General features: G+C 45.1%; 1 protein-coding gene across 5 annotated transcripts in view; it reads left to right on the top strand.

Moving 5' to 3' along the window:
- The window catches only part of LOC115075020 (myosin-9), a 70,539-nt gene that overhangs the window by 19,106 nt on the left and 26,903 nt on the right, over positions 1-24,530 (top strand). For all 5 annotated transcript variants that reach the window (XM_029575106.1, XM_029575103.1, XM_029575108.1 and 2 more), the window contains 11 exons: positions 4,509-4,613; positions 6,698-6,886; positions 8,196-8,434; positions 8,715-8,931; positions 9,257-9,336; positions 11,803-11,899; positions 14,176-14,240; positions 14,649-14,712; positions 17,309-17,428; positions 20,986-21,041; positions 23,942-24,050. In XM_029575106.1, coding sequence (XP_029430966.1) covers positions 4,509-4,613; positions 6,698-6,886; positions 8,196-8,434; positions 8,715-8,931; positions 9,257-9,336; positions 11,803-11,899; positions 14,176-14,240; positions 14,649-14,712; positions 17,309-17,428; positions 20,986-21,041; positions 23,942-24,050 — 1,341 coding nt within the window. The remainder of the gene's footprint in view (positions 1-4,508; positions 4,614-6,697; positions 6,887-8,195; positions 8,435-8,714; positions 8,932-9,256; positions 9,337-11,802; positions 11,900-14,175; positions 14,241-14,648; positions 14,713-17,308; positions 17,429-20,985; positions 21,042-23,941; positions 24,051-24,530) is intronic.

The following is a 24,530-nucleotide window of genomic DNA, read 5'->3' on the forward strand; positions in this document are numbered from 1 at the left end:
TGTTATACGTGTGCAGCATGCAGAGAAAGTTCTCCCTGTCTGGGGGTGCATGTGCACCCCCAACATGCTGACCCAGAACCTGTCACAAAATCAGTATGAGAAGATTAGCACCACGAGCCACGTGTCAAGACAACCGAAAATTATTAACCTGGCATCTCATGGGTTACGGTATAACCCGTTGCGTTGCCCTCCTCAGTAAAGGGAGTAGTAACCAGAAGTTTCTCCATGAGAAAAATGTGGTTTTATTATTGCCCGTGCTTTTAGTTGCATGAAGGAAAGGAGTTGGTATCAGGTTGGTTGGTGGGAGGGAGTGAAAGGACTCGTGGAGATTTAATTTTCAAATCTCCACACATACTTTCACAAATGTACTTACTTTGCACAGTACGCAGGCTCAAACAAATCTACGTTGAATGGGTTGGCTACATTTTCAAAGGGAAACTGCATGCTCCATAAAGAGACTCAAAATCGCCCTGTAAATGGGAGGACGTACAATATCATCCAATTTCTATGTTCCAGAAAGGGATTCTGATTATTTGGCCTGCACATAAAGGGCCGGTTTCTGAAGTTAATGATCTAGAGGTGATAAGAGACGGCTATGCTTTAGAATTTGGTTCTGGAAAAGGAGCAGGGTCGAGGGAAGTACTTGATTTATTTCATACTTCTCAAGAAGGAAGGGACCTTTCGGCCCATTCTTGACCTGCAGGGAGTCAATGCGGTACTGTGGGCTCTGCGCTTTCATATGGAGACTTTGCAAACAGTGATAGTGGCGGTTCGTCGGGGAGAATTTCTGGCTTCATTGGATTTAACAGAGGCCTATCTACACATCTCCATATGCGCGGAGCATCAGAGATTTCTTTGCTTCATGGTGCTGAGGCAGCATTTCCAGTTTCGGGCCCTGCTTTTTGGGTTAGCGACGGCTCTGCAGACTTTCACAAAGATGATGGTAGTGGTTGGCAGCTGTGCTGCGAAAGAAAGGGGTTCTGGTTCACCCAGATAGTTGTGGCCTGGTTTGGCCACTGTTGGAAACAGGATGCTGGGCTTGATGGACCCTTGGTCTGACCCAGCATGGCAGTTTCTTATGTTATGTTCCATTGCATTCTGTCGGACCCTCTCGTTTTTATCAATACAAAGACTATAAAATTGGGTTTAATGCATTTTCTGAAGCTGGACTGTTCCTTCGGGAGCATTCAGCGTCTCATCTGCCCACAGGTCAGACAGCTGCGAGTCCTGTAGAAGACAGGCTGCCCTTCCCAGGTTCTGCTCCGAAGTCCGTCATCGGAGCAATGCTGGGCAGAGCTCAGAGGCACTGAATGTCCCAAAAAGGCCAGCAGTGTTCAGTGGCACTGACGTGGTAGAGAATACCCGAGATTAGGAAAAGGCGGAACAGGAGCTGCTGAGGAGAAGGGCAAGCAGGTGGGAAGATGAAAGAGTGATTTTACAGAAACAGACAAAATTAGGATACGCTAAAGAAGCAGGGAAAACCATGCAGAAAGGAATTTAAAAGCGGAAATATTGGGGTCAATATTTAAAAGCCAGCTATATTTAGCCCCAATCTGGCTAAATTCTAGCTGGATAAACTAGTTGCAGGGCTAGAATTTAGCCGGATAAAAAGGTGTTTTGAAGGCGTCCCAGGGAGGGGCTGAGATATCTGGCTAGGTTAGCTGGATGATTTTAGAGCTGCTTATCACCGGAGTAACACTGGAAGCAGCCGGGATTGCATTGCTCTGCGATCCCGGTGGCAGAGCAGGCCCAGTTAAGGTACCGGGTGGTTGGGAGAGAGGGGCATCAGATACCGGGGGTGGGTGTTAGAAGGCAAGGCAGTAAGTAGATGGGGTTTAAGTTTTGGGTTTTTTTTGTTAAGTAGAGATGGAAGGAAGGGGGAGGGCTAGGCCCGGCCTCGCAGCTTACTTTTTAATTGTACCTGACGAAAGGGTTGCGGCAGTGGTTGACGGATATTTGGGAGGGGCAGGGCCCACGAGTTTAATGCATTGATTTTAGTAAAGAGCGCTAGTTACCCGGATATCTTTTGAAGATTTCTGAGTAAGTAGCCAGATATCCGGCCACACAAGGCCAGCCAATTTTAGGCCTAATCAGCCAAATTTAAATGCTGGCCAGTTAGGCCTAAAGTTACCCAGCTATCTGTAGCTGGATACATTTATAATTGCATATTCAGTGGGCTGTTTATCCCGCTGAATATATGGGACAATTTATGCGCTTAACCTCAGCCGGATAACTTGTCCACTACCCGGCCTAATGAATATTGGCCACGTTTTTCCTATCAGCTTTCTCAGCTCAAAGCTTGCGTGTTTGTTTTTTTAATTAAAGTTGCTGAAAGTATTTTAGGAGAGTATTGCCGACCTCCATTTATCTGCTGAGGAACTTGAATGCACTTTAACAGTCCCTGGGGCAGATTTTCGTTTGAAGGGTTGAAAGAGATGGGGAAGAAAGGGGAAAAAAAAACAACCCACGAGTCACTTTGCTGGCCCAGTTTGGAAGCAGTTGCATCTTTTTACTAAAAGATTTATTGACTTCCAGTTTCTGAAAGGGAAACAAATCCACAGGGCAAGAGAGAGAGAACAAGCACAAACCATTGTGAAACTTTTCACTGCGAGCGCTAAATTTCAGTCCCGCGTTGGGCGCTACTTTTCTGGGCTTGTTTTTACCGCTCCCTAATTAAATTGTTAGATAAAAACTGTGCTACTTCAGAGCTGTCCAAGCAATCTGTGCTCCCAAAATTAAACCTGGACCCTGACTTGTAGTGTTGGCAGCGAGGCAGCGGCTGCATTCACTGCTCTAGTGATTGCCGGAAGGAGGTCGCTCAATCTTGGCAGTGATGCAAACCAGTTTATGAAAAGGAAAAATACCCCAAACATTCTAACTAGTATTTAATTTTATTTCAATTCCACTTTTCTGCACTCTTTTCAACTACCTAGGAATTTCCCCCCTCCCGATTTGAACAGACCCAGCTGCCACTATTCCTAGTCCGCTCCCTGAGGCCGAGAGCCGTACAGCCGGGCTCCTTCTGGAATCCCACAGCAGGTGTCGCCCTCGTAGATTATCATGACTCCATCTCCCCCAGAGGCTGTGGGGGTGTCTCGGGGGGGTGGAAAACCTGACCCAGGAATGCAACCAGGGACCCTCATAAGTACATAATGAAAGGCCAGGCTGAATTAGACCAAGGTCCGGTCACAGCATCTCAGAAAAGGTTCAGAGAAGGGCCATAAAATGATAAAAGGGATGCAATGCCTCCTCTCTGAGGAAAAGCTAGAGAGGTTAGGGTTGTTCAGCTTGGAGAAAAGTCAGCTAAGGGAGGATAAGATAGAGGTGTATAAAATCGTGAAAAAACTTCAATGAGTAAATGTGAAATGGTTATTTACTCTTTCAGATAAATAATTCAACGCACAATTAAGCTCTGGAATTCATTGCCAGAGGATGTGGTTAAGGCAGTTAGTGTAGTTGGACTTAAAAAAGGTTTGTACAAGTTGCTGGAGGAGACCATAAACTGCTTTTAGTCAAGTTGACTTAGGGAATAGCCACGGCTATTACTGGCACCAGTAGCTTGGGACCTACTTAGTGTTTGAGTATTTGCCAGGTACTTGCAGCCTGGATTGGCCACTGTTAGAAACAGGATGCTGGGCTTGATGGACCCTGTGTCTGACCCAGTATGCCAACTTCCTATCTTCTTTTCTCAATCAAACTCAGCATTCTGTCTGACAGCAGTCCGTTCAGGTAACAAGTACCTGGCAGATCCCAAAAAAGTAGATCTATTGCTTGTTACTTGCTCCGATTGATAGCAACAGCTTTCTTTAGTTTACCTGGCTAATAATGTTTTGCAGACTCTTCCTCCAGGAACTTGTTCAAACCTCTTTTAAACCTTGCTATGATAGTTGCCTTGACCAAGTCTTCCAACAGATTCCACAGCTTGATTGTGCACCGAGTAAAAAAGTACTTTCTAAGATTTGTTTTAAATCAGCTGGTTGTTAATTTCATGGCATATGCCCTTGTTTTAGTAGTATTTGAAAAAGTAAATAACCATCCTTTATTTACCCATTCCACCCTCCTTGTGATTTTATAAACTTCTATCAAAGGTTCCCAAACCTGTCCTGGATGCCCCCTAGCCAGTCGGGTTTTCAGAATATCTGCGCTGAATATGCATGAGAGAAATTTTCATGCACTGCCTCCAAAGCATGCAGATTTTATCTCATGTGTATTCATTGCAGATATCCTGAAAACTGGACAGGCTGGGAGTCCTCCAGGACAGTTCGGGAACCACTGTTCTATCAGGATCTCTCTCAGCCATCTCTTTTCCAACATTCTACCTGTCACATTTTATTGTTGTATTATTGAATCCGTGTGCGTTTTCATGCTGCACGCACAAGTAAATTCATGCCTGGTGTAGCCAGGTTATCTGTCATGTTTCTTCGACGTGCCACGCACCTGTGTGTTTATATCTGCTGTCATTTCTGTTGTGGAATGATTATTTCACTGCAGCTCACTTTTACCGGCAGGAGAAGGAATTGCTGTCTTCCAAGGTCGTACGTCTGGAGGAGAAGATGACAGATCTGAGCATGAAGCTAAAGGCAGCAGATTGCGACCGAGAGAGGTTCCTGCAGGTACTGCAGAGAGGTGGGGCCTGCAAGGGAACGAGAGAAGACCAGTGAAGAGGAAGAAGAAATATTCTAGCTGTGCATTATCTTGTGCTCACACACTCAGCAGAGCACAAATTCCCCTCAGGGCGTTCTCACTATGCTCCACTCCTTGTCTTTATTAAGATTTATAGATTGCATACATGCAAAAGCTCTAAGCGGTTTACGAGGCGAACAGACATAATTCTAAAATATGATCAAAAGGGAGAGTCCAAAGCTGCTGACTGGGCAAAAGTGGGATTTAATCGGCATCTGTGTGCACTGTGAGCTAAACTGTCAAAAGCTTAATCAGGACCTACATGGATAAAAAATAAGGAAGTGTATGGGGAAACTGGCTGAATATGCGTGAGTGAATTAGCAGCTACCTACATTAATACATGTACTTTGATAATGTTCACATACTTGATTGTGAAAAAAAGCACATTCCATGGGCTGGATGGGAGAGTTCGAGGATAGCACATTCCAGGGGTGGGTATTAGATGCACGTAGATTACATGCCGCTAACACACCTACAAGTGTGCAAATAGATATCATGCTGCTAACACACCTTCACAGGTGTGCAAATAGAAATCATGCCGCTAACGCACCTACACAGGTGTGCACGTAGATTGCATGCCGCTAACACACCTACACAGGTGTGCACGCAAATTGCATGCCGCTAACACACCTACAAGTGTGCAAATAGATATCATGCTGCTAACGCACCTACACAGGTGTGCACGTAGATTGCACGCCGCCAACACACTTAAACTAGGTGGCAAATATATGTGTAAGTTTTACACCAATTTTCAAAATGGACTTACACATGCATAAAATCAAGTTTTTCTGCAGGCTTAAAAATATGTGCGCAATTTTGTAGTTAAGAGCCCTATTGAAAATTAAGCTCTATGGGGCTGACAGTCAGAGGAAAGTAGCTGTCTAACTACATAGTTCACCCGTTCCCCCTCCCCACCTCCTGCTGAGCAGCTAACTCTAGCTGCATGGTTGCACTAGGCAGTTATATTTTGGCCAAACTGTAGGTGGCCCTGGAATGAAGAGGACGAATGACCCATTTGCACTGATTTTCAGCACTAACAGGCTAAGTTTTGCTGGCTAACCCTGAGCACCAACATTGCAGGCTTATAGTCTTAACTGGTTAGATTTTAGGTGGCCAGATCTAAGCCTAATTTCAGCCACAACCCAGTTGGCTAGGCTGTGGCTGAAACCAAGCCCAAGGCAGCCAGCTCAGCTGCAGGCTATCAGGCCCTAAAGAAATTAAAATGGTCCCTTGGAATTATTATGCACCCATATCAAAGGTTATGCACTGGAGGAAGAAAATAAACCCTGAACAAAAATGTTACAAAAAATATCATTACAATGAAAGGAGGGAAAAAAAAAGATTGGTATCTTAATTTAGGGAGAATATCATAGCAGATAATTTGTTATTGATTAGCCTTCATGAACTACTCCTGAGCTCTCTGGCGCTGTACACAGCCAGCAGCGTTTAAAGCACTGAGCAGGGTAGGCCACATCTGCATGTGCCTAGGGTGCCAACTTAGGAGAAGCATCCAAAAGTGGGGATACTCCCCTCCTCCCTCCCTGCTTGTGAGGGGGAAACCCCAACTCCATTCCTCTGCCTGCGAGCACTGTAGTCTCATGCGACTGAGCTCTGCAGGAATGCAGCACTGGGGGTTTGTTTTCAACATCTAAAACATAAAAACAAAAAAAAAAGAGAGACACCCCCCCCCCCCCCCCAGGAAAATAAATGGACTTGAACAACAGCGGGCACCATAATATCCAAAACGCGTGGGCAGATGCAAATACCGCTTTACCAATGAATTCACCAATCAACTTCATTTCTTAGCAGAAAGATGTCAGGCGAGCAGTGAATCCCATAACAACAGGAAGCAACCGCAAATCTGTGTATTCGAGCAGCCCTGTATCTATCAAGAAAGGATGCTTAAGATGGAAGAAAATGATTTTTTTAAGTTGTTTTTTTTTTTTTTGTAATAGATAAATTTATAGGCGAGGATGAATTTGCTGATCAGGGTATAACATGGTTTTCTTTCCAGGAGAAGGCAGAACTGCACCAGCAAGTGCAGGAGCTTGGCCTACAGCTGGAGCATGCTCAGAGAGGCCGGGAGGGGTTCGATGAGCAGATGTCAGAGCTCCACGTGGAGCTGGTCGGCGCCAAGACGCAAGCAAACCGCCAGGACCAGGAGAAGATTCAGACGAAAGAGGAGCTGCTGTTGGTCAAAGCAGTAAATAAATACTAAGTCATCTTTGTTTCCAAAACTGGGGCTGAACTTCCAAGAAACAGTTAGCGATGATATTGTTGACTGCTAAAAGGATCATTTAGCAGTGTAGTACATGATTCAACAAGGGCATGTGGAAAGGAGGCGGTTAGGGGGATTTCTGAGTAGAGATGGCTAAATCAAGCACAGACCTGGTTCTCTGTCCCTTACTGTGGTACTCAGGAGGAGTGAGAATGGAAGATCCGGCTATTAAATCGCGGTCTATGAGAAACGCCATTCCTTGGCCTTATATACAACGTTCCCAGGCGTTTAAAGTTTTAGGACGATGCAGGGAGTGGGTTGCTTTTGTTTGGTTTTTTTTGAGGGGGGTATATCAGCTCTGTGGTAGAGGTAATTATCGCTATGATTATCAGTCCATCCAGTCCTGCTTGGAGTGAGTTTGACTGTACCTTACCTTAGAATCTCCTGACTCGCCTTGCCCCTATTCTGCTTTTGGATTAAACATATCAGGACACAAGTGGAAGTTGCTGTTGCTTTACAGCAGCCTATCCGGCCAAGCGAGCTGTGTCATGAGAGATCCAAATCAGATTCCAGTCAGCTTCTTGCCTGGGCTGCATCCACTCATCATGGATGGCTTGGAACTGAAGAATGTGCACTTTGTTCTAGTAGCCTGGGAATGTGTTGAGGTTAAAGGGCTATTTACCCCTATCGCCTCAATTTTCATGACAAGAAGTAACAAAAGGAGGCAGACTATAGACAGGAAAGCAAGAGACGAAGGTAGGAAACAATAAGGTGTGTTGAAACATGTTGCTTTTTCTAGTTAATTTAGTGAATCTGAAAGATGTCAGGCTGAGAGCACTGAAAATTGAAGTCTTCCATTTATCCAAAGAACAGATATTGCACGTGCATCAGCAGAGCTAATCCGCCCCACAGGCCACTGCCATTGTGCCTTGAATCCTGCCCTGAAGGGTAAGGGGCGGGGGGGAGCTCAATCAATCTGGGTACAATTGGCAGTTTTGATTTTAGAGATAATATGGACACTCACATAGGCCTCCAAATAACTCTCAAGTATAAACCACTTATGCTCGTTAGTGGCCTCCTGGAGCCAGATGTGAAAGGCTCTGTACCCTTCCAGCTCCATAAACTCCACGTTTGCCATGCCAGAGTATCATATGAATTTCAACAAGCAGTGTCCGAGCTATGACACTGCAGGTCTAGGAGAGGATTGAAACTGCAGCCTATGCCAATGGTTGGAGGATACAGAGTGGCTGGTGAAATAGCTCTGAGGTGAGGGCTTTCTCTTGCTCCCTCTCAGGTCAATGAGAAACTTTCATCAGAGCTAAGTCAGTCTAACCAGAAACTAGAGGCCTCCCTCGAGCAGCTCCATCACCTGGAGGCAGAGAAGAAAATCTTCACCAATCAGATCACAGCCCTGGAGACAGAGCGCACTCAGCTGCTTGGGGAGAAGGAGCTGCTGATGTCCGCAATGGAGGGAGATGCTAAAGGCCAAGAGGACAACCTGCAGTCCCTGCCTGAGAGCTGCAAAGAACTCCGGTAAGACCAGTGGGAAGGAGGGAAAACAGCTGGGGTGAAGGTGTGGGATGGAGTATGAGGCTGGTAGATAAGAGTGTGGAGGAAGATGAATAAATCTAGGGTCTAACTGAGACAGACAGAAGAAAACTTTGCAGATGGCAAAAGCCAGGGGTTATTAGGGGAAGATGGGCTGTCAATGGCCGTCCAGCCTGTGTTGTAAGTCTTACTCCTCACCTGGTGGGAGAGGTGTCTCTCCTAATACAAAGCTGAGCTGCCTTTTCTTCTCTCCCACATGTTGTAGAGAACTACAGGAGGACAAAGAGGCCCTGCAGGCCCGCTGTCTGGAGCTGGAAACCGCACTGGGGCAAACGCAGAATACGTTGGCTTCCCAGCTGCAGGAGCAGCAGCAGGTAGCCCAGTATTGGAAGGACCGTTGGCAGCAGGCAGCAGTGCACCTGAAAACCAAGGAAGAGGAGCTGGAGCGGACAGCCTCGCAGGCCCAAAGCCTGTCAGCAAAGGTGCGTCGCCTTTACGAACCCCACCACCACCACCTTACTCTGCCCCACGGTGCCAGCCCTTGTTAGTGCATCCCCAATGTGCCTTCATTTCTGCTCCACAACCCCAGGTATTTTCACTGCTATGCATAATCCCAGTCCATCCTTCTGCACTCTCACTGCCTCGCTGCAGTCCTTCCACTCACCCTCACTCTTTCCAATGCCAGCTTTTCCGTCATGCATTGCACACACAAGTGATTCAGACTCTTAATGCCCCTGCTGCTCTGGAAGGAGCTGCGCCTGGTGGAGCAGGGATCCACTCTCTTCATCCCCTGCTCCTGCCTTTCAGAATGCCGAGCTCCTGGAGGACTGCGAGATGCTGCAGGCCGAGGCGGAGGAACTGTCGGAGCTGGGAGCCACCGTACAGAGGTGGGCAAAAGATCACTACGTCCGTTCCCGGCCATGAAGGTAGAAAAGATAAACGCTGGCGGAGAAAAGGGGGACCAGAGAGACGAAGAAAAAAAGAGAAGTGAAGGGAGGGGGGTGTCAAGCAAAGAGGGCTGTGGGTGTCGGGGAATAGTCAAGGATAAAATCAGAGCTAGAGAGGAGACTGCCCCCCTCCCAAATACCTCCCGTGTTTTACCCACACTGAGGAGAGGGGCAATATTCTAACAAGCTTTCAGCTGCATAAAATCTTTGGATTATTGCCCCCCCTAAAAAAGAACAGCTTGGCTTGTATTAGCAGAGTGCAAGCAACCCTTGACCTCTACTAGCATTAAATCGAATCTTCCTGTTCATACCCCAGATCAGTGCAGACAAATGGGTTTTGCATCCCTTCCAGCAGATGGAGGCAGAGAATAAAAACTTTTCAGGCACTGCTCCTTAACCGAGAGTGCCCCCTGCAGTCCCTCAGTATTTCTCTGTCTCCAGCAGATGGTAAATGTGCAAACCTGCAGTCTGGAGATTATTTAAAAAAGAAAAAAAAAAAGAGGAAATTCAAGAAGCTGGTGAAGTCTTGTGCTTCCTTCGTGGGCCATCCCTCGAGTTGAGCAGGGCAAGCAGGGGGGGGTTGGTAATCCCTGTTCTGGCTCGGCCCTCATCTTCCAGAGGGAGTGAAAGCCAAATGTCTTGGTTCCCTTGCTCCCTCTGAGGCCTTCTCACTCTCTTCCAACAGCCAGGAACAGCCAGAAGCAGGAAAATACATCTTTCTTTTTTCTTGGGACTGGTTGGTTGCGGTTATAGCGGCCTGGATTTTGAGAGGTGATGTTTGTGCTTGAATTGTTATTCAGACTCAGTGATTGCCATGTTGCTGCAGGCTAGGAGACCTTCCACTTCGCTGGCATATATCTGGGTTGGCGAGTATTTGAGCCATGGTGTGGGGAACATGGCCTGGATTGTTTGAAGGTTTCCCAGGTTTTGGGCATGCTTGCAGGGTGGCTTAGTGAAGGGACTGGCCTATAATTTGCTCAGAGTTCAGGTGGCAGCCTTAGGTTGTTTGAGGAAAGCTTCAATGGAGGCCGTTTTCTTAAAGGAGCGAAGCACTTATGCCTGCCAGTTCGTAGGATGTGTCCCTCGTGGGACCTTAATCTGATGCTTTGAGTGCTTTGTGGTCCTCCTTTTGAACTGTTGAGAAGGGCGTCTTTGAAGGATCTCACCTTGAAAGCTGTTTTCTTGGTGGCGATTTGTTCGGCTAGACAGATTTCGGAGCTTCAAGCCTTGTCATGTAGAGATCCTTTTCTTCGGATTTTGGATAACAGGGTGCTGCTGCATACAGTTCCTTCCTTTTTGCCCAAACTCGTGTCCTTGTTTCATCTCAGTCAGACAGTGTAATTACCCGCCTTTCTTCACCTGACAGCAGATATGCCCCATATGAAGGAACTTCCTTTATTGGATGTCCGTCAAACTCTGATGCGATATCTTAAGATCACAAATGAATTTCAGAGGTCGGATCATATCTTTGTTTTATTCAGTGAAGCAAAGAAAGGATATAAGGCGGCTAAGAATACGATTGTGCGATGGTTGAAGGTGATTTTTTTCAGTCTATCCTTGTAAGGGTCGGTTGGTTCCAGAGGGGCTGCGGGCGTATTCTATTAGGGTGCAGGCAGCCTCCTGGGCAGAGTGTCTGCCATCTCCACAAGAGATTTTTGGGCGGTGACGTGGTCTTCCCTACACACTTTTACCAAGCATTACCATATGGATGTTCGAGCGCCAGATGAAGCAATGTTTGGAGAAAGTGTGTAACGCACAGATCTTTCAGATTCCTGCCCAGAGTAAAGGGGACTTGGGTACATCCCACTTGTCTGGACTGATCTGAGGTATGAACAGGAAAGGAAAATTGGGTCTTACTTGCTAATTTTCATTCCTGGAATACCACAGATCAGTTCAGACTCCCATCTCCGTATTTTTATGAAAGACCTTTCCCACTTCTGGATGTTTATAAAATGAAGATTTTTGCGAAGACTGTATAAGGTTAAGCAGTTAGGGTTGAAAGTTTTTTCATTACCCTGGAGGGTGGGGGTCCAGATTTTAAAGAGTGCTCCAACTTTGATTCTCTGCTTGCCCCAGATCGAAATCATTTGGGTCTTTTGGGAGTAGACATCTTGGCTTGGGTACAGGTGAATACTGAGGGACTGCAGGTAGCACTTTCGGTTACGTAGCAGTGCCTGAAAAGTTTGTATTCTCTGCCTCCATCTGCTGGTAGGGATGTCAAACCCACTTATCTGGACTGATCTGTGGTATTCCAGGAACAATAATTAGCAGGTGAACCAATTTTCCTTTCCTTCTGTTTCCACACATACACATGTTGAATCATGTGGGTTGCCCATGATGCTCCACAATATGATATGAAATGAAAGATATTTTATTTGCTTTTCATTTTTTTATTTTGCTGACCAGCTTGAAGAAAGAAAATGGGGAACTAACAAGGCAATTAGAAGAGCATCGTCAGATCACAAGGCTACTGCAGTTACAGAGCGATGTTGCAGCAAATTCAGTAAGAATGGGGCAATTAACCTATATTGTCTGTGAATTTCATCAGAATGGGGAGGGGCAGGAGGAGGAGGCTGGAAGGGATCTGTCCTAATTTTCTCCCTTTTTATACCCCTCCCCCTCCTATGTATGAGCAATGCAAGATCCTTGGCTGACCAAGGGCCGGAGAGGAAAGTCTCAATTAATATTTAGGCCTTTAGGGCTGCTGTTTGGGCAGTAGGGATCATGTCTGTACCACTAGCAGCTGCTTTCACCTGTATCCACTTGGAGATTGAACATTTCACTTCTGCAACACATTGGAGGCCATCAGAAAGAAGACTTGAATTTGAGTCTCGTGTTACAACACATAGTACTTTGGTTGAGGCTAGTGACTAGCCTATATCAATTACTGTTTTAAAGATGTCAGATCAATGATGGAGGCAGGGACGGATTGCAGGAAAATAGCCCAGGGAATTTTTTCAAAACTGGCCCATGGGATACCTGTCCGACTCCCACATGTGCTTTCTGTGCAGCACGTGCTTCAATAGCTTCCAAAAGCCCTCCAAATCAACTCTTGGAGAGCTCATATGACCTGGAGCACATACACCTCTACTAGCAGAACTAAGCCAAAACACCTCCGACACAAATTTCACATTTTTCCTAAATAAGCAAGAAGTAGAGCACACCCTAGATATGAGGGGGTGAATAAACTGAACTGCAGTCCCCCCTTCCAGCCATGCAATTGGTTGGGCACCTCCTCCCTCCAAGTTTTGTTTACAATTTTCAATCATATATCCTGGATATTCATTCATGTATATAATTCATTTCACTACTGGCCACGGATCGGCCCTTTCATTGACCGCTGGCAGTGAAAGGACCAATCCCAGTTCATTCTCTGTACTGTGAGAAGTTTAGCTCCTGTCTGTGCCATTGTGTCTGTGTCGGAGAAGGAACATGTATGTCTGTGCCACTAGCCGGCAGTGAGGTTCCCTTATTGCTTAGCAACTGGTTCAAGAGCTGATTGGGAACGAGAGACTAAAACTAGATCAGGAATCCAGGAGATATATATATATGTTGCTTCTCCGACACAGACACAATGGCACAGACAGGAGCTAAACTTCTCACAGTACAGAGAATGAACTGGGATTGGTCCTTTCACTGCCAGCGGTCCATGAAAGGAAAGGACCACTCAGTGGCCAGTAGTGAAATGAATAAATAATATGAATTCAAGGAAAGCTGAGATTGCAGTGGGCTGCTGGCAGAGGAGATAAACTCTTCTTCTCCAGCTGGGGTCGGAGGGTATGGAGGGAACTTAGGTGCCCTGGCCATGGCCACTGCTTGCACGAATGTGGCCAAACGTCACTAATTGTTTTTCCGAGTGGGTGGGAGGGAGGGGGTTCACAGCTCTGCAATGCACCGCAGGTGGTTGGGGAAAGTCAGGAGGGAATTTAGAGGATGGGGAACTTAGGTTCCCCGGGTCACAGCCACTACGTGGCGGGCTGAGTGGACAGGAGGGGGTTCTCTACTTAGTCTCCCTCTCCGGTCTGAATGTTTTCTGTTTTGTCTTGGCTGGGCTGAGGAGTCAAAGGAAGGCCAGGGTCAGGGCAGGCTGCAGACAGAGGTGGTCAGGTGCAAGCAAGAGGTCAGGTCCAGGAGGCAGACAATCGTGGTCAGGTGCAAGCAAGAGGTCAGGTCCAGGAGGCAGACAATCGTGGTCAGGTGCAAGCAAGTCGTCAGAATCCGGAAGTCAGGCCAAGGATGAACGAAGACACGCAGAATGAGAAGGACAGGACGAGGCAAGGCACAGAAACCAAAACAATCATGAAGGCAAGGCACGGGAACAAAGAGAAGCGGCAACGCAGGAGCAACACGCACTACTAGCAGTAGGAGACCCGTTACTGAGGCAAGGAGCTTATAAAGCCCTGGGGCTGTGACATTATCCAAGGGTGCTGGCGCTCTGTTTCCGCCATGGACCCTTAAGAATCTGTGCATGCCTAGAGGGAGGCCCGGTGGGAGCAGGAGCCCGACGTGAGCTAGGCTTTGCACCGGTGTGCCAACCGCACGGCACGGCTCTGGTGGTTTTACGCGGCATCCCTGCTGCGGGTGGCCGGGAGTAGCATCAGGGATAAGTGAGGCAGCTCGCGGGGCCTTCCTGCGAGCCACGCGTCATGACATCCAGATCCCAGCCCTGGTTCCAACTGAGCTGGAAGTCTACTGTAGCAGGAGGAAACTGCCAGGTCAAAAACAACAACAAATAGAAATTATAATTAAAAAGTTTTTTGTCTCATTCTGTCTCTGTAGGACACGGATTCAGAGAGGTTAACAACTGAGCTGGAGATGCTCCATAAGGAGATACAGCAATCCCAGTAAGTACTGCTGCTTCTTTCAGTAGAATTGATCTGAATAGCTGGGAATTGACTGATCATTGTAGTTGAATTACAGCGTGTTTCGCAATGATTTTGCAGTGGTTGCCCAGACCAGCTGTGCTCCTGGCATGGCTAAGAAACTGCATCCCTGCCAGCCACGTATCTCCTGGTTTTAAGACGTAGAGAGGTAACATTCCTCTCCCATTCTGAACAACTGTTCCATTGTTCAGCTACTGTGGCACGGGGTGAGACAGAAAAACTCTCAGATCTTATTCAGCTTCTATAAAATTTCCAGCTTCAGATCTGCAATAGCTTGCATAGCTTTTAGATATGCCCATACGGGCCTCCTAGTGGAGAGCGGATTATGGCATTTTGGTAACAGGTTTTCTTTGTTTTCTCTTTGTGTAGCGCCTTGATGAAGGAATTGGAAAGCGAGAAAGCTGAGCTGGAGACCCAGCTTAGGAAGCTGAAGGTCAGCCACTTGTCATTTAGAAGGTCACTGAAGACTGGCCCGTTTTGATACCCAAGTCAGGTTTTCAACTTCCTGGATGGCTGGGGATGCTGGGGAAGGGGTAGAAAGAGGGAGGTAGTTTTCCTAGCTCAAGGCACCTAGTGGTCGGATTCAGGGCCCATGATTTTAGGATCTGGTACCTGCAGGCCTTGCATCAAATTTCAAAGGCAAAGTATCATGCGTATTTTCCCTTTCAAACTTACCAAGATACAAAGTACTAATGGACCCTTGCCACCTGCATTTTGTTCAGATAGATTTCTCATGAAAAATAATGCATGTTTATTTAAAAATACAATTTAAGAGTTTTTTTTTCCAATCCTGCCCAAAACACATCCTTGGGAATATCTCCCCCCAAATATGGCTAAAGGTATGCATATTGTACAATACCACATGCAGAGCTGGTTTTTAGGATGGGCAACTTATGAAGTTAGGGGGCACCACTGCATCCTCCCAAGGTAGCCAATAATAGCCCCTGTTCTTACCTCGCCCACCAATAGAGCCCATAGGGCTGAAGAACAGCTGCTCCATTCCCCTTCCACGGGCCAAATAACTATGGCTGCTGCCTGCCTCTACCACTACCCATGACCTATAGAGCTATAGAACTACTGTTTCCAGCCTCCTATGGGGCCAAACAATAGCTGCTGGGGCTACTGCCTCTCACTCTGCTGGGGCCTGCTGGCAGTATAGCAGCCCTAAACACTTCCTGCCACCAGCACTACTTTGTCCAATGTGGTTCAGTTTAAAGATCAGCTGTTTGAATTGCTCAGGACAGAGAAGCACTGTCTCCATTGTAATCAAATCAATCTCATGTATATTCATTGTGGATATCCTGAATACCTAGCCTGTTTATGGCTCTCGAGAACCGAAGTTGGCCACCCCTAGCCTAGGGCACTTATACTCTTGTACTGGCCCCTAAGAAGAGATGTAGAGGGAGAAGTAAAAAAGACAAGGAAAAGAAACAACAAATGGAAAGGAGACCATGGAAATGGAGTTAGGAGAAGGCTGGCAAGAGGAAAGCAGAATAAAAGAGACCAGGACCAACACCATTTATTTCTACCAAAGGTAGAAATAAAAACATTTAATTTATTTATTTAAAGATGTTTCTATATTGCCTAGCCAATAAGTTCAAGAGAGTTAACAATGAAACATACAAATCAATCACATTAAACAATTAAAAATTAAAATCATTAAATAATAAAATCATAAAACAATATAAAATATTTTAAACAAGAAAGAATAAAACATTAAACAAATTCATAACAAGACCCTGAGGCGTGAGATATATTGACAGGACCTTTAGTACTTTACAAGTGAAAGACAGGGACAGCTCTGACTGTCCTTCCTTTAAGGGTAGAAGACAAGTTCAGTTCTGACTTTGTTACTTTCAAGTTTAAATGCTAATTTAAAAAGATAAGTTTCTAGTGATCTGAATATGTCAGGTTTGGGAATGTGCAGTTTTGAAATCTTTGTATTTTGTATTTTCCATACTATAGGTCTGATATTTTAAAAGCATTTGTATACACAAAAATAAATGCATTTCCTCCAGTGTTGCACTGCATGCAGAATTTGGATTTTTGGATTTTCCATTTGTTTTGTTTATATGTTTCTTTTTCTAGTTTGTGATAGCGTGTTCTGTGTGTGTGACTGAAGTGAGGGATTCTGCTAGCATGTAGGAGTCTACAGCAGTTCAACTTGTTCTCTTTCCCGTGTTCTAGGACCTTGTTTAATATTTGCAATACTGCCTTTTCATAGGTAGGATTGTTGTTGTTTGAGTCCAGGGTTTTAGTGCTGTTATGGTATTGAAGATTTACTATATAGATTCTAAGTGATTTTTTTTGTAGGGTTTTGTTTACTTCACCTTTTTTGTAGAGTCTGTTGTAAGAGGAAACCTCTTACTTCTACTCTGCACCCATTGTTGTAGGAGTTAGATACAGTGTACATTTATAGAACTCTGTGCAAGCTTTACATTAGGGCTTTTTCCCATCCTATATAGATCCCAGACTTCACTGATATTGTCTGATCTGCCAGGGACAGGAGTAGGGATGTGATGGCACCAATAGTGCCTAGGAGTACTGAAAACCTAAACTTGTCAATAGGATTGGGGATGGGGAGGAGAGGAGAGATCCCTAAAAAGGCTGCAGGTGGTGGTGCAAGTGAAGTCAGTATTTTTCCTGAGGGGGGAGGGGAGGAAGACACGCAATTTCAGTTTTCATACAGGTTCCAATTCTCCTAAAGCTGACCTGGATCACTTGCACTTTTGGATGTATTAAGGGATTTTCAGACAGCAGATTTACAGCAGCAGATCATATGAATTAATAAAAGACTTTGAAAATTGCCCATTCAGAGAATGACTTCATTTAGCTGGGCTCTGGATCTCATGCTGTTGTATTCCTGTTCCTCATCAGGGATATCCTTGTTTTCTCAATTTTGAGTGTTTACTTTCTGGTTGGCACTCTCTGAAGCAGGACTTTCTGAGCTCCCTCGCCTGTCCAGCATGATTTATTTGGATGAGACCAATTGATAACTCACACATGGCAGACTTTCTTTCTCCTGGCAGCTGGAGAATGGCTCCGTCCTTCAGATTGAATTGGATGCTTCTAAACAGGAGCTGGAACTGGAAAGGAGTCGCAGTGTGGCCCTACAACACAAGCTTCAGATCCTACAGTCCAAAACCTGGGTACGTGATACATTGCTAAGCTGAGCCAGTTCCACCATCCATAGGCCAAGGAACTAGTGGAGTATAGGTTTTGGATCAATACAGCAGTTATGGGCTTGACAACAGAACCCGCTGAACAGCATTGGGTCCATATAGTACTGCACTGGGGGCTTTGGGTCAGTAGTAATACTATGAAATAGTGAGGGCAAATGTTTCCAGGATTCTCTGAAACTCATCTTTATGACAGAAATTTGAAGCAGGCATCCTTTGTATTAAAACACAAGTGTGCCTGGATTTTTTTTTTTTTAAGATATTTTTCTTCTTTAAATGAATGGCTGTTTTAGATTCCTTGACATTTGTGATTGTTTTGTGTGCATAGAACTAACCACTCTGAACTCAAAATGAAACCTATCACCTGTTCAAGTCAAACACATTTTTATTTTTAAATAATTAATATTCCGCTGATCCACCAATAGCAGCGGATTACAACAAACATACAATAATAATGAAAACATAAAATAAACTGCTACGGCATGAGGGAACAGTGAGCATATTCAATATATATCACCTTAAAATTTTCAAGAAACATTGTTCAACAAATAAACACAAAATGATCAATTAAAGCTGGCATCATACATGGTGAACATTGAGAGGTACTGAACACAAACATTTAGTGGTAGGTGTATTGCTCAAAAACAGAATTGTAATAAGCTGTGTTTCACCAAATTTTAATCATCCACCAGCAGTTCTCCTCAATTTTTTAAATCTTTTTTTGTCTGCACTAAAAACTTAAAGAAATAACTTTTCTTGTATCAGTGTCAAGCCAAATGTTTGTATCCATGGTTCCAAGGCAATCTTCCAACTTTTGCACAATATTAAAGTGACACACTTCCTGGCAATTTTGCTCCTCCACTTCAATCCACTGTGGTATAACCCTCATAAGAATATAAGAAATTGCCATACAGGGTCAGACCAAGGGTCCATCAAGCCCAGCATCCTGTTTCCAACAGTGGCCAATCCAGGCCATAAGAACCTGGCAAGTACCCAAACACTAAGAAGATCCCATGCTACTGATACCAATAATAACACTGGCTATTCTCTAAGACAACTTGATTAATAGCAGTTAATGGACTTCTCCTCCATGAACTTTAAACCCAGCTACATTAACTGCACTAACCACACCATCTGGCAACACATTCCAGAGCTTAATTGTGTGTTGAGTGAAAAAGAATTTTCTCAGATTGGTTTTAAATGTGCCCCATGCTAACTTCATGGAATGACCCCCTAGTCCTTCTATTATCCAAAAGAGTAAATAACCGATTCACATTAACCCGTTCTAGACCTCTCATGATTTTAAACACCTCTATCATATCCCCCCTCAGCCGTCTCTTCTCCAAGCTGAACAGCCCTAACCTCTTTAGTGTTTCCTCACAGGGGAGCAGTTCCATCCCCTTTATCATTTTGTTTGCTCTTCTCTGTACCTTCTCCATCGCAATTATATCTTTTTTGAGATGCGGCGACCAGAATTGTACACAGTATTCAAGGTGTGGTCTCACCATGGAGCGATACAGAGGCATTATGACATTTTCTGTTTTATTCACCATTCCCTTTCTAATAATTCCCAACATTCTGTTTGCTTTTTTGACTGCCGCAGCACACTGAACTGACGATTTCAATGTGTTATCCACTATGACACCTAGATCTTTTTCCTGGCTGGTAGCTCCTCGTGTATCTACAGCATGGAATATTTTTCCCTATATGCATCACCTTGCACTTGTCCACATTAAATTTCATCTGCCTCGCTCACCATGTCAAGTTTGGTAGATTGCTGTTTTTTTTTAATGTGCCCAGATGAAACACCCGACGCTGCAGTATTTCGGCATTATTTCACCTGCATCAGAGGTGTCCGCTTCTAAATAAATTTGGACCAGTGTCTCATTCTGTGATTATTCGAAAAATGGCAAGTCTGTGGCACTGTGAGCGGTCTCAGAGTAACTGGAGTACAAATTCAGGCTGGACTCAGGTAGAAATCTTTGCATAAACTCTTTAATTAGTGACACAAATAAATCAAAAAACAGTTCTGCTATTTTCTGCAGTTCAGCAACAAACAAATAGTATCACAACTTACAGTTCAGTAGTGTGTTCTTTCTCTAGGCTTCCTTCTCTCCCGTGCACCTCCTGTTCACTCCTGGCCTGGCTAGTTATACCCCTTCCCGTGGGCCTCCGCTCAGAACAGGATTCCTTTTTACCCGCGGGTTAAGGTGGACTGGGTCAGATCTCTGGATCTGGTCCTTTAAGGTATTCTGGGGCTCTCTTGTGTATACTCCTTCACACAATCACACCCACACACACAGTGGATTGAAGAGGAGGAGCGAGATTGCCAGGAAGCGTGTCTCTTTAATATTGTACAAAAATTGGAAGATTGCCTTGGGACCATGGATACAGACATTTGGCCTGACATTGATTACAAGATAAATAATTTCTTTGAGTTTCTAGTGCACACAAAAAAAAAAAAAAGATTAAAAAAATTTGAGAACTGCTTGTGGATGATTAAAATTTGGTGACGCACAGCTTGTTACAGTTCTGTTTTTGAGCAATACATCCACCACTAAAAGTGTGTGTTCAGTAGCTCTCAATGTTCACTGAGTATGAGGCCAGCTTTAATTGATCATTCTGTGCTTATTTATTGAACAATGTTTCTTGAAAATTTTAAGGGAATATATATTTAATGTGCTCAATATTCCCTCATGTTTAAGAGTTATGTATGTAGCAAAAAATTAAAACCAGATAATTGGATAGTGGGATCATAATGATAGTTCTTAAGTCTTCCAGAACATTGCCATGCATGAATGAATGTCCCCTTTCAATTAAATCCTTTCCATGGGCAAAATGCTGCTTTACCTCCAGAAATGGACTTTTTGATTGTATATCAGTAACGCAGTTACTTTTATTGCGTATCTTTGGAGGAGGTAGAATTAAGTCTGGGGAGGCACTTACACACGTAATGTTTCCTAAAAATGGTACCCACATGAAAAGTAGGCACAGATTTGTGTGGGTACTTTTCGTGGGGCAATAATCAAAGCAAAACGACTTGTGTGGTTTCACTTTGATTATTTCAGCACACTTCGTGGGTATACCATAGGGTTTATATCTTGATCACAAGTAGCTTCATTATCTACCCCACAGTGCCCAGGCTTAAATTCACACAGGAGTTACTTGAATATTTTTCTTTTGCAAGCCACATTTAAATCCACGTGTTTCTAATTACGATGAACCAGTCCATCATTTGGAAGCTGGTTATCTGCGTGTGTGTAGTTCCATAACTTCGTCCTCTCTCCCTCCCAACGTGCACACATTCCTGTGATACGTCGAACAGTAAACATGCTAAAATATAATATTTTAATTCATTCTTTTATAAACGCAGTTGAGCACTTGGCAATGCTAAACACCTCTAGTTTTAGAATAAGTATAGCTTATAGCAGCCTCTGTGACTCTTGGGCGCGTGCTCTACGAAGCAGCTTGAGATGTTCCTGTTACGTGCTCCTGGGTTCTAACTGTGCCATTTTACTGTCTCGCAGAGTAATCTCAGAGCTGCTGGAATGGAAACAGATCTTGCGCCACCTGCTATAGAAAAGTAAGTTCTGAAATTACAGGCTAGTCTTTGCGCATCATGGGGGCAATTTCTCTAAATGGGTTTGTTTTTCGCATAACTTGACACTAATGAATCTCGTTCATAAACCAGGATATGTTAAGGATGTTCTCAATCTCTCCGATTTACTGCTAATGAGATACTCTTGGTAGGGGATTGATTGCTCTAGGATTATGGCTAATTCTCCAGGAGGGTCCTAGTCGCCCTTAAGGCCATCAACTGCCAGGCCTGAGAGCCCTTGAGTGCTGCTGAAGCCCTCGGGCAATAGGGGTTTCAGCCTTGGTGCTGTTGAGTGCTGGGGTTGCCGTCTACTCAAGGCATCCTGGAGCGCCGAGGCATCCAGGCGCAGTATTCCGGTGCTCTCGAGACTCGTTTGCGGTGTCCAGACGGGGCCAGGGGCCAGTGATGTCCCATCACTGGCCTATGGCTATCGAGCACCAGGGATGCCAATGATCTTGGGGGCCCTGAGCTGCTGGGATCCGGGGACATCGGAGGCCCTGCCTGGCTTTGTTTATCTTCGGTGCTAATGAGCGTTAGCGAGGCTATCATCAGCCATAGCTGCTGGTGAAGGACGTCATCAAGCTCACAGCATTGATGCCCTCGGACATATAGGTGAGCCAAGGGGAACAGTCAATGGCGCCAACAGTCATCAGTTCCTTTGGGCACCGATGAGGCGTGTTGGGGCTGCAGAGCCTCTGCCTGCAGGCGCCCTGGCATCCTTGGTACCACCTCTCCATCAATGCCTTTGGACACTGGGCTGTCCATGTCCACGGGCTGCTGTGGCGCTGGGCTTGGCACTATATACCGTCAAACTGATCAAGATACGGTCAAGTGCCGTTGAAGCCCTGGGTGCAGCATTGTCTGGTGCCATTGATGTGATCCATTGTTGGTGAGCACGAGAGCGCTATTGACCCTAGGGGTGTCATCACCACAGTGAGCATCAGTGGACGCGGTCAAATGCCACAAGCCATGACCGCAGAGCACAGGGGCACTGTCGGTTGCTATGAACTTTGCTGCTGCCGTTCCATGAGGGAAACAGCGGTGAACCATTCCCCACACAATTTCAAGGGCTATATCCAGGCTCTGGGAGTGTTATCAGGTACTGGGATGTCATGGGTGTGACGCCATAGAACGCTGCCCACCACCACGCCATAATCAGAGCCCCAGTGGTATTGGGGAGCCGTCGTAACACTGTTCCTATCCACTTCATTGGGTGTTAGTGTGACAGTGGAGCACAGCATGCACGGCTGTGTATGGCAGGGCATCTATTCCAAGCAGCTTGGCGCTGGCAGGCGGCATTCTCTCTGTGCAGTACACAGCCAGGACAGGGTTCTGCCATCTTCGCATCAAGGTATCAGCCTTCTCGTCTGTTCTATAACTGGCATGGAAGGCGCCATCACACACTCTGTGATTGCTTTTTGACAGCGAGCTGCCACCAATTCTAACAGGTGGTGCTCAGTCCTTGCTGTGCCATGGGATTCTACCCACAAGCATAGCATTTGTGGTATATCTTAGGGTATGCCTGTAGGGAAAGATGCACCACTTTTCCCCCTATATTTTTGCCATGTTCTGGCCAGCCTTTAGCTTTTTTCACCTCACTGGATTGTCCAAAGTGCCTTCCTGCTCACCTGAACTATCCTATAGACAGGATGGATAGCCCTGCCCTTGACAGGATGCAGTGTGGGTGAGCTACAAGGGTGAAGTTAGGGTAAGGAGACAAAGTTAAGAAAAGAACTGATTTTCAGGAGAAGGCACCTAAATTAGGAGCCTAAATCTAGGAAGATGACTTTTGCCCTAATTTAGGTTCCTAAGTTTTAAACCCTACATTTGTGAAATTTCAGCTAAAAACTTGTGGACAAATATTTAAAAAAAAAAAAAAGTTGAGCTCCTAAATTTAGGTTCCAAAGCTAAGCCCCTATTTTCAGCTGAACTTTGGAGCTTAACTTTTCAGCTGAAAATTCACAAAAATTTAGGGGCCTAAAAAGTGGTTGGCTACAAGGGGTGGAGTTAGGGTGGGGAAACATAGGAGCTTAGCACTGCTTTTCAAAAAGCCAGGCACCTAACGTAGGAGCATAATTCCAGGGAAACAAAGAACTGACTAAAATTTAGGTCCCCAAATTTAGACTCTTAGGCTCCTAAATTCAGCTGAAAATAGGTGTTTAGGGACTTACATGTGTTGTTTTTTTTTTTTTTTTAATATCAGCTATTATATGTCCACACAGTGAGAAACACATACAGCAGATAGGGATCCTGACTCCTGCCTGCCACTTCTCTCCTGCTTTCCCCCGTATGACCCTCCCATCCCCCACCCTGCTGTACTCTTGCCCTTAGCTACTCATCCTAGACGTGTCTGACAAAGACACGAATGGCTGCTTAAGCTGCTCTCAGTGCATCCAAAGCAAACATTAATGGGCAGCATACAAGATCTCTTTTCCTCTGACTGGCCTGACCTGCTTTAAATGGGAGGTTTGGCTGCAGGTTTTAAAGTAGTGTGTTAAATTGTAGTTTATCAGATTTTTATGATTAAAAAATCCTTCATTTTGTGAAACGCTACCGTTACAGAATATCTGCACATTCGTACATTTCTATTTCTTTATTCATTCATTTTGAAAGGGGGTAAAAAGATAATGGACAGGCCCAGGAGATGGGCACTTTGAGCCAATCTGCATTTTATTCCAAGTTTAATTAAACATACTTGAGTTTCTCACCTTCTCAGGGCTTCTTGTTTGCACAGATTTGGTTAATTAAACTCAAAAGCTGAAACTGTTCAAACGTCTGTAGGAGAGAAGTCTTAAAAAGTTCTCGCACTAGGGGGTCTGAGCTGGAATAAGTTATGGGAGAACTGTGTGTGTAATTTGTCTCCTCCTTTGATTTCTGTCCCTCAGGTCAGCACCCAAAGGGAAACAGACAGAAGTGGAGAAATCGCAGCATCAGATTGATGTGGAAGGAGCATCACAGAAGGAAAAGGAAGATGTGATCCTGAGTCTGACGGAGGTGAGAAGCAGATACAGCGCAGTCCTGTCCTATGTAGGGCGCGTACGGTGACATATACCAAGTACGGTGGTAAGGATGGGTGTTTACTGTTTCCTCGCGCAGTTTGTGGTAGTTAAGTTTGCCGCTATAAGGTTGACATTTACTGGTTGATAGCAGCGTGGAAGGGGTAGCCCAAAAGTAAACATATATCAAGAAGACTGAATTGTCCTCTAATTCCAGGAGAGGATGATATCTTCAACGTTAGGCGCTACAGTTGAAGAGTCTGGAATGTGTAAAGCCCTAGGAACGCAATTGCCTCTTCCTGTTTATTACTTCCTTTCCCTGGTGCCAATGCCAGTCGAGCATAGCTGCAGTGAGATTGAATTTGCTCAGAAGTTAACATGTAATTCACGCTGTGTATTGCATATCACTCATTGGATGGGAATACATTCATGCAGTGAAGTCCATATTCAGTAAACCGGGGAACAGAGAGGGTAACCA

The sequence above is a fragment of the Rhinatrema bivittatum genome, chromosome 13, assembly GCF_901001135.1.
Source record: "Rhinatrema bivittatum chromosome 13, aRhiBiv1.1, whole genome shotgun sequence".
Taxonomy (NCBI): Eukaryota; Metazoa; Chordata; class Amphibia; order Gymnophiona; family Rhinatrematidae; genus Rhinatrema; species Rhinatrema bivittatum.